The sequence below is a fragment of the Trifolium pratense genome, linkage group LG4, assembly GCF_020283565.1.
Source record: "Trifolium pratense cultivar HEN17-A07 linkage group LG4, ARS_RC_1.1, whole genome shotgun sequence".
Taxonomy (NCBI): Eukaryota; Viridiplantae; Streptophyta; class Magnoliopsida; order Fabales; family Fabaceae; genus Trifolium; species Trifolium pratense.
In genome coordinates this window covers 45,415,876-45,433,311 of record NC_060062.1, presented here as the reverse complement: position 1 = coordinate 45,433,311, position 17,436 = coordinate 45,415,876, and the positions used below count along the sequence as shown (strand labels likewise).

The 17,436-nt window shown below is 33.0% G+C and overlaps 2 protein-coding genes across 2 annotated transcripts; both read right to left on the bottom strand.

The window, feature by feature from the left end:
- Positions 1–505: 505 nt before the first annotated feature.
- LOC123921004 (leucine-rich repeat receptor-like serine/threonine-protein kinase BAM1) lies at positions 506–4,621 on the bottom strand. Its single transcript, XM_045973375.1, has 2 exons — positions 1,797–4,621; positions 506–1,118 (listed from the first exon to the last, which is right to left on the bottom strand). The coding sequence occupies exons 1-2, from the start codon at positions 4,390–4,392 to the stop codon at positions 682–684; spliced, it is 3,033 nt and encodes a 1,010-aa protein (XP_045829331.1). The 5' UTR covers positions 4,393–4,621; the 3' UTR covers positions 506–681.
- A 7,283-nt stretch (positions 4,622–11,904) lies between these two features.
- LOC123921003 (probable hexokinase-like 2 protein) lies at positions 11,905–15,720 on the bottom strand. The gene is made up of 9 exons (XM_045973374.1): positions 15,440–15,720; positions 14,861–15,011; positions 14,568–14,747; positions 14,293–14,367; positions 14,068–14,199; positions 13,429–13,527; positions 13,208–13,338; positions 12,450–12,531; positions 11,905–12,354 (listed from the first exon to the last, which is right to left on the bottom strand). Exons 1-9 carry the CDS (start codon positions 15,718–15,720, stop codon positions 12,016–12,018), a joined length of 1,470 nt encoding a protein of 489 aa, XP_045829330.1. The 3' UTR covers positions 11,905–12,015.
- Positions 15,721–17,436: the final 1,716 nt, after the last annotated feature.

The following is a 17,436-nucleotide window of genomic DNA, read 5'->3' as shown; positions in this document are numbered from 1 at the left end:
ATGCCTTCAATTTGAGGTTAAAGATTTCCTCAATAGTCTTGAGTAATATATACCCTGCATCTTATGCAAAATATATATATATATATATATATATACCCTACATCTTAATTTTCTTATATGTATATAAACCCCAAAAGAATAGTTTATTCATAAATACATAAATAAATAAAGGACAAAACTTACATGCATTTCCATACATGCATTTCTTACTTTTCCACTCACAAAGAGGTGGTTATTTGTGTTTTTTCATTTTGAAAAATAAAAGAAAATTATTTTTTAATAAAAAAAACTACCTCTTTGTGAGAGGAAAAGTAAGAAATGCATGTATGGAAATGCATGTAAGTTTTGTCCATAAATAAATAGTGTTATAAACCATATCATATCACCCTTCTTAATACCTAACCCCATTGTGCTATATTGCTTGTCTTTTTCACTCTCTCTCTGTCAATGGTATCCACAAAAAGAAACAAAACTTTTCAGATCATGTTCACAAAAACAAACAATATAACCAAATACTCCCATTCATTGCCACCAATAATTCAACTGTACAAAATTATAAAAACCATTAACAAAATAAATATCCAAACATTAATTAAAACCCCACCCCACAAAAGAAAATAAAACAAAGCCACAAGCTATTACATAACCATAAAGGAAATAAAAACAAACAAATCACACACTTCATATACTAAGAAGATCTTTAGGATCTTTTTCTGGTGACTCTAAACTGTTTGATGAAGACAAAGAAGATTCAGTGATTGTTAACATTGTTAAGTCTTCTTCAACATGTTTTGAGCTAGGTGATGGTTTTGGAAGTTCAGTGAGCATTTGAACGACTTCGCGCATAGTTGGTCTTTCTACAGCTTGTTCTTCAACACATAACATGGCTACATAGAAAACATGCATCACCTCGTGAAGTGGAACCGAGGGAAGTCTAGGATCGAGTACTTTTAGAACACCTTCTTTGTTTGAATCAGTCATTTTTCTCACCCATTGTACAATGTCTACTCCATCGCCAAATTCTCCAACTGGTTTTCGCCCTGCTACGAGTTCTAGGAGTACCACACCGAAGCTGTATACATCGCTTTTTTCGTCGACTTTCAATGTGTATGCATACTCTGCAATCAAATTTTTAACTTCAATCAATGATGATCATATAAACTAAAATAAATGGCTACATTAATTAAGTTGAAAGATACTATTAAGGGAAACAAAGTGAGAAAAATCAAAGGAAATCATTTTCCAACAAATAAATTTTTTCAATCTTTCATGTTCAGTCCCTGTAAAAAATTTCACCATTTTTAGTCCCATCTTTTTAAAAAAAAGGAGGGACTAAAAATTGATCATTTTTTTTTCATAGAATTTCAAATAAAAAATTGATATTTTATAGGGCTAATAACATATTTATATAATCATAACTACAGGATTAATTAAAGGATTGAGGGGCCTATAATCAAGAATAAAACAAGGCATCTACAGAAGAATTTCAATTATCTACTACTATTAACTATTTGCTTTAAGTAGTAATAATAATTGGAAGCATACTAATTTAGTGGAAAACTCAAAAGAGATCATTAGTGCTTGGTAGGAAAAAACAAGTTAAGGTATAGTATGTTAGCATCATTAATTAAATTAATTAATTAGGTGAATCAGAACAATATCTTATACAGTTCCCTTCTTCACACACCTAAACCAGTGTTGGTGAGTCAAAAGAGACAATTTTGCTAAGGAAAAGACAATTAATTTCACAAGTTCAACAAACAATCATGAATTATATTGAATTTCAAATATGTTACCTGGAGCTATGTATCCATAAGAACCAGCAATAGCAGACATGCATTCAGAAGTTCCAGAATCTTGCAAGAACTTAGCAAGTCCAAAATCAGCAACATGAGCTTCAAAACTTGAATCAAGTAAGATATTGTTTGATTTAACATCACGATGAACGATAAGTGGTGAACAATCATGATGAAGATAACAAAGACCCTTTGCAGATTCCACAGCAATTTTGTACCTTGTATCCCAATGCAAATGACCACCTTTCTTACCATGAAGAACTTCACCTAAACTTCCATTAGGCATGTACTCATAAACCAAAAGATTTGTCTCATGGTTTGAACAGAATCCCAATAATCTAACAATGTGTCTGTGTCGAATTCGGCCCAAAGTTTGAATCTCAGCATTAAAACCATGATCATGTGAAGAGCCCCTACTCATAGCCGGTAACCTTTTCACCGCAACAAGATCACCGTTAGGCATTGCACCTTTGTAAACAATGCCGGCTCCTCCTTTTCCTATGATGTTGTCCTCTTTCAAGGAATCAAGAACATCATCAACGGTGAAGTCCAAACGCTGGAATGCGGTTAGTTTCCACGCACGAGCTTCGCTAGCCTTTTTCAAAGACCGAGCTTTGAAAATTGTAGCAACAGCAAACACAGCAGAACACACAAGCAACCCAATAACAAGCAAAAGCTTCACAGTAGAAGATAATGGTCCTTTAACATGAGATTTGTGAGGACCATTAGCAACACCATCTTTACAAGGACCCAAATAAGGTCCACAGAGTTCAGGGTTACCAAGGAAAGAAGTGTAGTTAAAGTAACTAAATTGGCCAGTACTTGGAACCAAACCAGTTAGATTATTATATGAAAAATCAACAGAAGTTAAGCTTTGCATTGAAGCAATAGAACCTGGAATAGTACCAAGTAGATGATTCTTTGAAAGGTTCAAGTAATTCAATATCCTCATACTAGTAATTTCATTTGGAATCTCACCCGAAAGCTCGTTTCGGCTAAGATCAACAAAAGTTAAAAGCTTACAATGACTAATCTCAGGAGCAATAGGACCAGAAAACTTGTTATGACTAAAATCAATCTTTGAAAGCTGTTGTAACTTTCCAATCTCAGAAGGGATTTTACCTGAGAATTGATTCCCATCAAGAAGAAGCTTTTGAACACTTGTAAAGTTCCCAATGGAAGGTGGTAATGGCCCAGAAAGCTTATTGTTGGAAAGAGTAACTTGACCAAGATTTGGAGACATAGAAACAGGTTGAGGAAAGTTTCCTGATAAAAGATTATCTTGAAGCTCAACTTGTGTAAGTTCTGGAAGACCAAAAAGTCCTTTTGGAATTGACCCATTTAGAAAATTCTCACCCATTCTAATTCTACTTAGAGATTTACACTTTCCAAGTGAATCTGGAATAGGACCAAGAAGAAAATTCCCTAAAGCTATTAAAGTTTGAAGCTTGTTGCCAAAACACATATTAGGAGGTAATGAACCAGTTAACTTGTTTGAAGAAACATCAACAAGTGTAAGTTTCCCATTCTTCCCTAAATTCCGAGGAATGCTTCCAGTGAAGTTATTCTCCCAAATCTGCAACACTTCAAGCGCCGGCATCTCGCCGATAAACTCCGGTATAGCTCCATGAAGCTTATTTCTAAAAAGGTTCAAAAGGGTAAGATTTTTAAGCTCAGCAAAACTCGCCGGAACTTCACCGGAAAAAGCATTGTTAGACAAATCCATAGATTTCAAACTTTTCAAGTTTCCGAGCTCCGGTGTAAGAGACCCAGAAAGTGCATTCACTTGAAGAAACAAAGTATCCAACTTTTGAAGCTTACCCAACTCCGCCGGAACTTCACCGGTTAATCCACAGTAAGCAGCATCAAATCTCACCATCTCTGATAAGTTACCAATCTCCGGCGGAATACCACCGTTGTAGGTATTATAGTAACCAATGTAAAGCTCTCGAAGAGAAGTAAGGTTACCAATCTCCGGTGGAATGGGTCCAGAAAGCTCATTACCAGAAACAGCAAGATATTCAAGATGAGTCCAAAAACCATACTCCGGTGGAATTTTTCCGTTGAAAAAATTTCCACCAAGATGCAAATGACGAAGAAAACTCATTTTAGTAACTGATAACGGAAGAGTACCAGTCATATTGTTATTGTAAAGATCAAGAACTTGAAGATTGAAAAGGTTGGATAGTTGAGAAGGAAAGGTGCCATTGAAGACATTGTTGGAGAGGTTAAGATAACGAAGAGAAGCTAGAGAGGAGAAAGAAGAGGGAATTGGGCCGGAGAATTTGTTGTCGGCGAGGGAGAGATTGGTGAGGAAAGGGAGATTGGAAATGTCGTCGGAGAGTGTTCCGGTGAGAGTGAGAGAAGAGAGGTTGATGGCGATGACGTGGCGGTGTTGGCCACATGTAATGCCGTGCCAGGAACAGTGAGTGGTTTTTGGGTTCCATGAGGAAAGGATGTTTGTTGGGTCGTTAGTTATGGAAGATGATTTGAATGAGAGGAGTGTGTGGTATTCTGAGATTATGTGTGTTGTGGAAACTGAGTGGAATGTGAGTGTGAGGAGGAGGAAGATGAGGGATGAGAGAAGAGGGAGCATTTTGGGAGAGAGAGATGGAAGAGTGGAGTGAAAGAGTGATGAGAGTGAGAGTGAATAAGTATTGAAGAAGGTTCAAAGGTTTGGCTTTTTTTTAGTTTTTTTTTCACGTACAACTAAATAAATGAAGTGTTTGGATTCGAATCCAAACTCATGTATATAGTGTGAGATGTCTCTATCAACTGAGTTAAGTTCACCGATTTGATTTGACTTTTTAGTACTAATATTGTTTAATGGAAAGAGAATACAACAAACATGATCAATTTCTATATATTTTTTTAAGAAAAATAATCGGGTTTTTTTAACTAGTACTCCAAGATACTAATTACTCCCTTGTTCTCTTATTATAAGAACCTTTGGCAAAAATTATGGGTAATAAAACAAGTTGTTGGAGTAATAATTTTGTTTAATTTGTGTGAAGCTATTACTAATTTGTTCTTTATATTTGATGTATTCAATATTGATTTTTCATATTTCAAAGCAAATTAGTGGTAATGAAGAATATTTTGGAAAAATGTTATATTTAGAGACAAACTATTTTTGTAAGAAGTTCCTATAATTAGAGATCGGAGAAAATAACATTTTTCTTTTTTATATAATAATATTTTTTAAATAATCTTTTAATTCAACCAACTCAAATATTTGAGCTACCATCTCACTTTTTCATATAAAAATATGAAAAATGCTAAATAGTGGGACACTTGTTAAAAATATCAATATGAAAATTTTGTCTTGTAAATTGTGTGTTCAATGTTTTAAAGATGTAAAAAGTTACTCCCTTCGTCTCAAAATAAATGATTTAGTTGACCACTTTCATGTTTGCCAAAGCACAACTTTAATTATTAATATCTTAAATTATTTATTATTAAAAATTATAAAAAATATATATTTTGAAAGTACTCATCGAGACAAAATTAAACAACATCTCATATATTAATATTGACATATAAATATTAATAGAAAAATACTTTCAAATATAATCATATGAATAATAGACAAAATAAAAAAGGGTGTTGTTAACATGTGCATATAAGGCACATGTTAAGGTATCTTAATATAAAAATTTAACTTTTAATGAAACAAAAATTTAATGTTTGAAAAGTTAAAATTTAATGCTTCAACATTTAATACTTTCTATTTTTACTTCCTTAACATGTGCTTTTGGTGCACATATTAATATTCTCTAATAAAAAATAAGTCATTTATTTTGGGAGTATTCTCTTTCGTTTAGCATGAAAGTAAAAATATTAACAACTTGTTTGTATATCCCTGGAGTATGGTACAACTACCAATGCCAATTTATTAACCATTTTTTGTAGTATAGTACAAATACCAATGCCAATTTCATGTTCTATTATCCACTCACCTTTATTAAAAAAAATGCTAATACATGCCTTTCGGGTACGTGATAAAAAAAATTAATATAAAATATTTTATTTAAGAGTAGTGTATTGAATATTTTCAAATATCAAAACATTATATTTTTTTAATAAGTAACTAGAGTAATATATGTTTCAAATAACCAACCATTAGTTGGTTTAGTGGTGATTGACGCTGAACTTGATAGGAAGGATCACGGTTCAATTCCCCACAAATGTGATCGGGAGGGGGCTGAAATCACTTAATGTCAGAACTGATCCCCGAACCAGATTCAACTGGTGGTGAAATGAAAAAAAATTCAAATGTGACACAATCAAAATAAAGATAATTTCGAGCAGATAATATGAACTAAATTTAACATATCAACACCGTGTGAGTTGTTGCACGCAGTGTTATAGTAGAAAGTCTTAGGTTCTGTTTGGCAAATTGGCAAAAATAGTTTATGGCTGATAAGCTAGCTGATAGTTTTTAACTGATAAGTTGATTGAAGTGTTTTATCAATTACTGATAAATATAAAATGACATCTTTAATTCAATAATTTTTTAAAATCAAATTAATACTATTTAAGATACTTATAATTTAATATTTTAAGTTTATTTTACTTTTTTTGTACAATATTTTAAGTTTATTAATTCAATAAATATATCTTTCAAATATAACTAATTTTTATATGCTGAATTTTTTTTAAAAAAATTATTTTCATTTCAGTTGATATACTTTATGAAAAAATAACAACAAAATATATTCACAATATAATGTAATGATTAATTATAGTAAGGTACGTTGTTTAAAAAAAATTTAGTAAGGTACGTACCTATGAATTGATAAAAATAAAAAATATGTTTTAGCCTTCATATTTGAAAATAGATAATAAGGCAACGTTAAAACATATTATATACATGTGATTTTAAAAGAAGCAACGTTAAAACATGTATTTACTTATTTTATTTTAAATTCTAATTATAATAAGCTCAAGCACAGTAAAAAGCACGCCATTTACTTGGCGTTTATATATGTAGAGGATGTCTCCCAACTCGTTGTCGGTTGTTACAAAGGCGAGTGGAATGTACTCCCAATTGTTCCCTTTATTTTCAAACAAAAAAAATGAACAAAAGATCAACATCTTCAATACAAGTTTTTTATGGTCACAAAATTTAGGCATGTTTAAGCATATTGATGTAAAGTTTCACTTTATTTGAGATCACCAAAGATAGAATAAATTGAACTGATCGACTCACTTGCAAATCACAAGAACAAACCATATGATATATAACGACTACCTATATGTATTTGCAACTCACAAGAATAAATTTGAGTAATTTTATTTGGCGTACGTGTGTAATCCATCCATTTAGTGTAAACCGATCAACTCTATAATGGTCGGTTTAAGAGGATATTTTGTTAGTATTTTTTGTTGTACTAATTACCTATATGTATTTGCTTATGAATACAACATTTAAGGCCCATGATACCGTTAAAAGTTGAGTAAATTAAGTTAAAGTTTCTACATTTATTTATTAGTGTTACTAGTACATCTCTAACAACTCTAAGGCTATGTTTGGATTGATGGTACATAACGGAATGGAGCGGAATGGAATAAGATGGAATGAAGCGGAGCGGGATGGAATGGAGCATAAAATGTATTCCATTGTTTGGACATTTTGTATTCCATCCCATACACCCCAAATTGGAGGGGAAGAAAAATAAGAGAAAATGATGGAATGAGATGGAATCCATACCACTCCATTCCATTCATTTTTAAAGAATCCAAACAATGGAACTTCACTTCATACCACCACATACCACTCCATTCCATCTCATACCACCAATCCAAACAAAGCCTAAGTGTGTGCTATGGCACACACTTAATATAAGATACTAAACTTCTCCCGTCACTTACCATATACAATCCACTTAAAAATGTGATGCTGATAGCTGCAATAGTGTATGTCGGAGTGGTTATGGTGCATAAGCTTTTTCCTTATGCACTATGCATAAATAATGAAAATTGCTTAATGCACCCCTTAGATTGCTTAGCACCCCCCCCATATACTTAGTGCACCCTAGATTTTGTCGCGCACTCCAATTTTTTCTCACGCACCCCCAAATTTTCTCGTGCGCCCCCCAAAACCATTTTTGTTATAGAATGATTTCACATTAGATGTACTTATAATGCCAAAACCATTTTTACTGTCAATAGTTTTAGAGGGTTGTAATCTAAAACCATTCTGCTTGTGGAATAGTTTTGTGTTATTTATGTTGGGGGTGGGGGCGCGCATAGCAATTTGGGGGGCGTGCAAAACAATTTGGGGGCGCGTTAAGCAATTTGGGGGGTGCGCTAAGCAATATGGGGGACGCATTAAGCAAACTGGAGGCGCACTAAGCAATCTGAGGTATTTATGCATGGTGTGCATAAGCAAAGCAAAGCTTATGCACTATAACTTATGCCCACTATTGCTTCACGATCCTTAAATTGTTAAAACACATGCACTTTTATCAAAAAAAAAAAAGGAAAACACATGCACTCCTTTTTTATTATGATTGCTAATGACTAGATAAACAGCCAATACTACAGGAGCCGTGTGTTTTTTAACATTAATCATCAATCAGTCGGAACATCCACGGCAATAATCAAGCAAAAAAATACTTACTAGTATAGCACCTATTGATTGTTTTCAATTTCAATATTATGGAACATTTTAACTGGTCTCAATTTCAACTTGTAGGTACCAAATTTTCTGCGCACTAATATACTTGAACTTGTCCACCTCAAGAATCAAACAAGAATCTTAATTGACGAGGACGGTACTTAGCCCTGTACTAGGTTATCCCCACAAATTGATTAGGAATAGTGATTTAGCATAAAGCCTCCTAATCATTCACAAAGTCATCTGCAATACTCATTTCGGTTCTTATTATAAAATAAGTTTAACTTTTTAGGTCATTTGTAAAACTAATGTATTTAGACTATATTATAGTTTAGATACATTAGTTTTACAATAAACCTAAAAACTAAAATTTCTCAAATAATAAGGATCGGAGGGAGTAGTTTCTATCAAGGGAGCTGAATGCTTTCTGATTTTTGCCACTAAAGTTTGATTTTGTCATTATAACATTGTCGTAGCCTAGACCCATGTTTTTTCGTTAGTTGATTTAATGGTGATTGACGACGAACTTAATAGGAGAAAATATGTGCATTACTATCTTAAAAAAAAAAGTGCATTAATTAGTGGTCCTTATAATCCATTTTGATTAACCATTAATTCCTCGTCACGTGTCATTCTTGACCAGATTAATCATGATGCGGAGTTTGCATAGTACTACTGGTAGTAGCTAGTAATATAATCTTGTTGATATTAGAAACGCCTAATTAATCATACTGCATGTGATCGTATGACTTAAAACAAGCAATATTTTGGTATTAATATATAGTCTAGCTAGTTGCTATTGAGGAAATTTTTGGGATCCTTTCAACATGTTTAATTTCAGGAGTACCGTAGATTTAAAAGAATGTGATGATTTAATTATTAACTCTAAGAAAAAAACATGTGTCGACATTTGATAAGAAAAATGTAACTAAAATATGATTATCTCTCGTTTCATTAATCAATGCTTTCTTTATTTTAAAATGAGTGATACTTTTGCAAAAATAATTTGTTTTAAATTAAATAAATTTTTCAATACAATATTGGTTATTTTTCCTCCGATTTCACTCTATAATTAATATACTTATATATCGCTCATAATTCAACATCTTTTACTTTACATTTGTGAAAATTACAAATGCACTAATACTTACTAAGGTTGTATAAAAATACCCATCGTATTTTTGTCCTATGAGCTTAGCTCAGTTGGTAGGGACATCACATTATATATGTAGGGACCGAGGTTCGAATCCCAAACACCTCATTTATTCATCTTAAGATGAAATTTTTAATCACTAGACTATTTGACAAAAAAAAAAAAAACTATTCGTATTCTCTTATGCATACATTTTTTAATGTGTGATATGATTAAGTATTTCACTCATTTTGGGATGAAAATATTGTGATATGTGAAGTATGAGTTAAAAAGTCTCACATTAGATAAAAAGTTGAGGTTGAACAACATCTAAACGATAGGACATATAAACTCAATGGTTTAAGATTCTGGGCGAAGATGCGATGTTCAACCTCACTTGTGTTAATCCAATTCATGGAGGCTCCCCCTCATAGCTCAATAGTTGTATCATTGTTAGTTCGGCTTGATGGGGAGCAGGAGGGATTTCCGTTGTTGGATCACGGATGCGGAGGGTCACACACTTGAAGTACAAATCTTGTGATATGTCAATTGTGAGTTAAAATATCACATTAGATGGAAGAATTAAGGTTGAACAACACATACATGAGAAGACCTATAAATCCAATGTTTTAAAGTTTTGTGTGAAAATATGTTGTCCTACCTCACATGTGTAGTTGCTCTTAGCCTAATGTAACCAACCAGTAAAGTTTTCAGTCATGTTACAACTGTGGTATTAGAGCCAGTTCAACTTGATGGAGGAGTGGGATAGATCTCCCGTGTTGCATCACAGACGCAGAGATTCACATGCTTGAGGGAGAGATGTTGTGAAAATGTTCGGTGTGAATCAGGGACGGAATCAGAAAAAATTGTTAAGAGTGACGAAAAGTTGTAATTCTCCATAATAGCAATATGCTTATGTTAACAATGCTAATACGTGGGCTTGCTTCATGAATTGCATTGATATATGTTAACAAACTAAAGCTATAAAGTAATTTTGAGAGGGGGGAGTATGAATGTGCATAACAGCACAGGTACATATTTTATATCTTTGGGGTGGCGGTAGCCCCTTTTTGCTATAACCTGGTTCCGTCCCTGGTGTGAATGAAGTTCCACTTTAAATGAAAGAGTTGAGGTTGAGTAACAAATAAGTTATAGAACCATAAAATCATTAATATAAGATTATTAGTGAAGATTTGTACCAAAAAAAAAAGGTTGTTAGTGAAGATGTGATATTCAATTTTACTTGTATAGTTGCTCTTGGTTCATTGTATTGATCTAATCCAACAAGACTCTCTCGCCCAGTCCAAATCGGTAGAGTATAAAATTATTAAGAGAAGTGTTAATGAGTATATTTAGAGCACTCTTTAAAAAAGTAGGTGTGTGTATAATTAGAATGGGGTAAGATTAAAAAAAATGGAGTGGGGAGATACACAAGATTCTCTATAGCTGTGATAGCATTAAGATTAAGATTTCACTAAGAACAAGAAAAACTGGAACAAAATTTGTGAGCCCGAAGCCCTTTTCCCCCGAAAACACGTTGTACCCATTTGTAGGAAAATTTAAAATGTCTCGATTGTTGTTTCTTTTGTCTGCTTTCACCTCTTGAAGTTGAAACCCCAAAATTGTCCCTCTTATTCTTTCTAAAAAAAAACTTCAACTATCTCTGCTCCCGCAATTGCCCTCCTTTTTCTAAAATGTTTATTCCAATGAGTGAATTCTAGTGATGTTCTCTAACAACATGGAGTAGTTTATAATAAATAGAAGTAATAAGTAATAACTTATTGCACTATCTGCTAAGAGACATCATAAAAAATCTGTTTAATCTAGTGATGTTCTGAAAAATGAAGCATGAAAAAGAGGCGCGAGAGTTAAAGTCGCGAAATTCTTAAGAGTCATGTGATACACGGAGGCTGTCCGTATGTCACACGAATGGAGGTCGGTACTAAACGAGAACAGAGAGGTAGGGGGCAGGCTAACTTAGTAATTGGGGTGAAACTCTCACTTCGCCTCGCTTGTTGTTAGCCTGACAAGTTGGTCGATCGACGAGTAATTGAGTCTATAAAGTACAAATGTTTAAGTGACATACAACATTTATGCTTAATCATAACTAATCATAGTAAGCATTGAAAAACAATACTTAGTTACATTTTTAAGAAATACGACTCTAGATTATGTGAAATATGTGAAAAGTGTTAAGTAACTTTGTGTTCCACAAGTTAAATATTACTCCCTCCGGACACAATTATAAAAAATAAAAAAAAAAACTTTTTAGGTTCATTGAAAAAATAATGTATTTCATAACAAAAACCTAATTTACAATCACATGTTCATTTCCATTGTTTCATCTTCACAAAACAAAGTCCATATCCCTTTAATGAAAGAGAAAAAAAATGCATTATAATTAGGAGAAAAGATCCATACTAGTTTCTGAAAATCCAAATTTCAGTTTAGTTTCTAAAAAATGTTCAAGAAGAGTCCGAAGAATTTTTGTGAGTGTAAGTAGCAGCAGCAGCAAGAAACAGAGCACCAGTTCCAGAGCCACCATGAGAATGTTCAATGATAACATTATCTGAAAGATCATTACCAAGCATTTCCCACACACTACTATGAAGATAATTTCTGAATATACGGTAATGTTCATAAAGTCCACCTTCTACTATCACCACACTTTTTTTATTTTCAATTCTCCCCAGCTTCTTGATTATGGATACAATTCCAGCTCCGGCTAAACGAGCGCCGCGCTCTGTTACTATGTCACAAACCTCGGCTACGAATTCGCGTGCCATTGGACTGCTGCTAGTGATCTGAGTTGGTATTGTTGAATTTCATAGTAAGTTTTCTAATTTTGTTTCTGCATTTATTTGAATGTTAATATATATAAAGGTGAAAATATTCTTACCCCGAAGACCTCGTTGAGTTTCTCAGATACTACTTCACGATCCTCTGATGTATCTTGATGCATTGCAGCCATATCTGGAGACCTAAATTATTTAAATGATAAGTCAGTTAGATTATTTGAATTATGCATTAATTTCCTATGTGAAGTTGGAACTTTTTTCTTTTGAATCAATATGTGAAGTTGAAACTAATAAACAATGTCCTATTGTGGGGGTACTAGAGTAAAATTGTTTATATTTGTAAACACTAGTATACTCTGTCTATGAAGGAGAGACATCATCAGACACGACACAAACAATGACACCGACAATAATTTAAGCAAATGACATGTGTCTGACACCGCGACATACATAATTTAAAGAGTGTCTGTGCTTCATAGTACTCCGTAGCACTAACACTTCTGATCAAAAGTGTTCTCCTGTGTTTGACACGTGTCAGTGTCCAACACAGAAAGATATGATTACATTTGAATTAACGTCCTTTTGTAAATATTTCATAAGAGACGATGTCTATTGTGTTCGGTGTATCTGTTCATACTTTATAGCCTTTACTCCTTTATCCAAAGTCGCTCGCTTTGAGCCATTTTGAGAAATTTGTTTACTAACTTTTACTCCTTTATTCAAACATCTGTAATTACTTAAAAAAATAAAAATAATTGAATGTAATTATATGTTAACGTGTTGGTGTCGTCGAATACTAAACACGCCTTTAATTTGAAGTGTCAGGTGAAAACTGCTTCTACATCTATTCTATATGTACCTTAGTGAGTATGGGGTCAACAATTTTGGAGGCACATTGCTTCCAAATAGGGCTGTTTCTTGGGCCATCTTCAACAATACACGTCTAACAATTTCTCCTAAATACATTCCTGAAATCAGCTTTTCAAAAATCTGAGGTAAAAGAAAGAAGTTTCAGGAACCAATTCTAGACAATGTATAATCAAAGGTAAAAATGCTAAATTGTGATTTTAGTGTCTATACCCCGCTTCCTGGGTTTGAGCTTTCAGCATCTAAACTAGTGTCAAACGGTGTTAAAGGAAGATGAGAGGATCTGAAGTTTCCCCACTCCATGCTGATTATCTGCAACACTATCATAATCATTTAAATTGCTTAATTCACTTTTGATAATTTGTGCATGATGAAATTTAAGCTTTTATAAAAACCAAAATTAGACCATCAAAGATAGAACTCTACATTGATTGGATATAGAGCTCTTATTTTATTTTATTTTTGTCTTAAACTCTTGCTCAGTGAAATTGTATCCTAGTAATCTCATATTTGGTTGAAAAATAAGTAAAATCTGAGAAAAAATTGTTATGAATCAAAATTAAACTCCTATTTTCCTAGTTGGATTGTATTCGTAGGGGTAGGTTGTGTCTCCACGGGCCTCACCGCATTGGTGGACACGAACATGTTTAGGAGTGTGCGATCGAACATAGTCCATATTTTCAGGGTACCAAGTTGTTGGGTTGTGTACGCGAAGGCACTAAAAATTCATACTATTTCGATCAAGGCACTAAAAATATCAGGAACATATCAGGATACTCCAAATCTCAGAACATCCCTAACTACTCATTTTCAATAGATAAATAATGAATGTTATGGTTGGTAGTCACTAACCAGTTCATTTGAATTACTTTCTTGTGCTGGTTCTACATAAGCAGCATTTGTGCTCATGCCAAGGGTAATTGCAGCCACATTGTCCTTGTTGTAGTATCTTCCTCCAGCCAAACCTCCAATGGTGTCATCAACCTATTAAGTAGTATTAATGTGAATTTCAATTCTCTACAGTTTGATACATACATGAAAAAATTACAAAATTAATCGGTCGAGCCAGCATCTAACCAGTGCAAAAACATGCATTTTCTTTCCGTGTTTCTTCAATGCTCGACTCAGGTCTTTCATCAATCCTTTGCGAACCTGATTACAAAAACAAATATAATGTAAAATAATGTATTTCATTAATTGATTCACCAATCCTTTGCACTAAATTTAAATCCTATTTCTGTTAGAAACAATTCTTGATCAGACTTTATTTATTGTTAGTCCGAACTCTAAATTATCAGAAGGATTAAAAAAAAAAAAATAAACGACAAACTAGAACTAGCCACTAACTCAACTGGGTCTTTGGTGTTTTTTTGTTGAAATGTAGTGGTAGTGAAAGGCATAGATTTGTCTATTGGATATGATAGAGTAAAGCCCAATTTCTTCTTTTTGGTGTGTGCATCTTCCTCATTCTCTGCCAGAGCATGAGCTGAAACAAACTTTGCTATTTCTGTAGCTACAAAATCAATTTTTTCCTGACAAAAAAAAAGTTTAATTGCCATTTATATCTCTAAGTATTTATTTCATTTTATAAAAAAAAAATTGAGATAAAGCAAAATTTGGAGCAAAGTGAACAATATAAAAATACCTGAGATGAACCAGTCAAGACAATATTGGGGACAGGAATCTCTTCCCTATGTAAACCAGAGATAGGCTTACTCTTTCCTCCAAGCCGTGCACACAACATTAACATGTTTCTGCCTTGCAAATTCACTCCATAAAAAAAACCTTCTTCATCTCTACAAAAAAGTGCCAAAATACATCGTTTTACACGTTTTTTTTTTACCATGATATAGGTACGAAGTTTTCAGCGATGTTAGCGATGACTAATTTCCGTCAGAAACATGTGAGACACAGAGAGTAGGTTCTTTCCTCCCAACCGAATTCTTTTCATAGGCAGGAGGCAGAAAACGAACCCACATCATTATACACATTACTATATATAATTAATTAACTAAGCCAATCAAATTAAAAGTATAAAAAACAAATGAATTACTAATTGATAAATTAAAACTCATACACTACATCGACAAAGTAAAATAATTCTACACATGCATTATTACAATGACATTCGCGGTTGGAATTATTTTACCGGTAAGATATTGAATGTTTGTGTAAAACTTATTTATATTATGCATACATACAAATTAAATTCGATTTCGATTACCCGTTAGGAAGGGATGTAACATCAGAAATGATCATATTAAGAGTTGAATTAGTTGTTTGATTTTTTGAGGAAGCAAGAGATGCTTCCATGCTAGAAACCATATCATCTGCAATATGCCAAAGTTTTGTAACTGGGGTGGCACATTCCCTTGCAAATTTTCGAATCATGTTTTTTGTTTGTCTCAATTGTTGTTCTTTCCATTTCTTCCATCTCTGAATTAGTGCACCCACTGCTACTACAACAAGACTTGTGCTTACAATCACCACCACTTCCTTCTTCATTCTTCAATAATTAATGAAAATCAGATCAAGATCAAAGGGAAACAAATTATTAACTGCTTTTTGTTAAAAAAATTAAATTATTAAATGATTTTGCTTTTGTTAAAACTCAAATGTAGGAAAAAGAAAAATAAAAGGAAAACTATTGGGGTATGAAACAATCAAATAACTGAAATCCGTTAATCTTGTAGTATACAAGAACGAGTAACATGGGATTGAATGGATTTACGAGCTAGGAGGAAAACTTATAAATTTTTTATATTTGTTTGAGAGCTTATTCTCATAATGGATCACAATAATTAAAATAAGTCGGTTTGTATTCCAAATGGAGTTTTTTTATTTTTATTTTTATTTTTATTTTACAAAAGGAAGTTCATATCATTTCATTATATAAAAGGTTGGTAATACAAGACGGTATCAAATCGAAAATATAGCGACAAGACTAAGATGAATAGCCCCTCTAGTTAAAGTGTGAGCAACAATGTTCGTTTGTTGCTTTATGAGCTTCACCTCAAAACCATAATTTAAAGACAACATACATTTAATTTTAGGAATAATAGAGCTAAATTCGGATACTCCGATATTTCTATGACGGATTGCATTCACTATGTTTTGAGCATCTATTTTAGAGATAACATTAGTAAAACCTCTTTGTTGTAGCTCCTTCATTGCTTCTAACATTGCTATTGCGTCTCTTTCATTTATAGAACATCTTCCATGGATGATGGATACAAGAGCTTCCTCCCAAAATGAATTGTCCTACTTCTACTTCTGTCTCAAATATAAACAAAATTTGTCGAAAAAATTAATGTATTTAATCTAAAATTTATAATTTAGATATATCACACAACTTAATTAATATAAAAATATAAAACTATATATTTAAACATTTTATATTGTTGTGGTTAAACTCATTTATGAAAATTATACCATAATAATCCTGTAAAGTTTAAATGCCGAGTCCAACCCAATAAATAACAGCCCAATATACTTGTTGACTTATTAACTTTGGAAGAAAGGCTATAGAGAAGAGATTTACATTTGTCATCCTACTCCGTTTTTTATGCGCTCTACTAAATTATCAAAATATACATGTCCCCTATTAAGTAAGGGATAGAAGAGTTTTTTTTTTCTTTTCAAAAATCTCATTTTTATAACAACTTTTATGTTAGGTTTTTTTTTTAATTTCACATTTTTATAACCTCCGCTACTTAAGTAAAGGACAAAATGTGTTGGGTGTTTTGTCAAACTTAACATGTGCAAAAAGACCATTATGATTCGTATATCCTTAATGTGGATAGTATATTTACTATTTAGTGTTCAAAGTTCAAACTAGAATGACCAGATTTGGTCGCTTAATTAAAAAACTCTAACGGATGGCGGGTTCTACCGTGCAAGAGTAACTCATATCTTTCACCGTGCACAAACACTTTTACCCATAAGATTAATCACTTTCTCATGATAATATAGTACACCATCTGCACCTCATCACTCCTCCTCTCTCTCCACTTCTTCTCCGTTTCTCTCTCCTTGCTGGGTAATCACCATAGAGGCCACTGTTCTTCACCAAACAACATGAACCCTCTCCGATTCACCCTCCAGTTGTGAGCTTCTTTCACTAAAACTCGTATATTTCAGTCACTTTTGCAGAGTTCTATCACATAACAGTTTGAAGACACGTTTTCCAAATGGTTTCCTGTTGGATCTATAATTTGATGG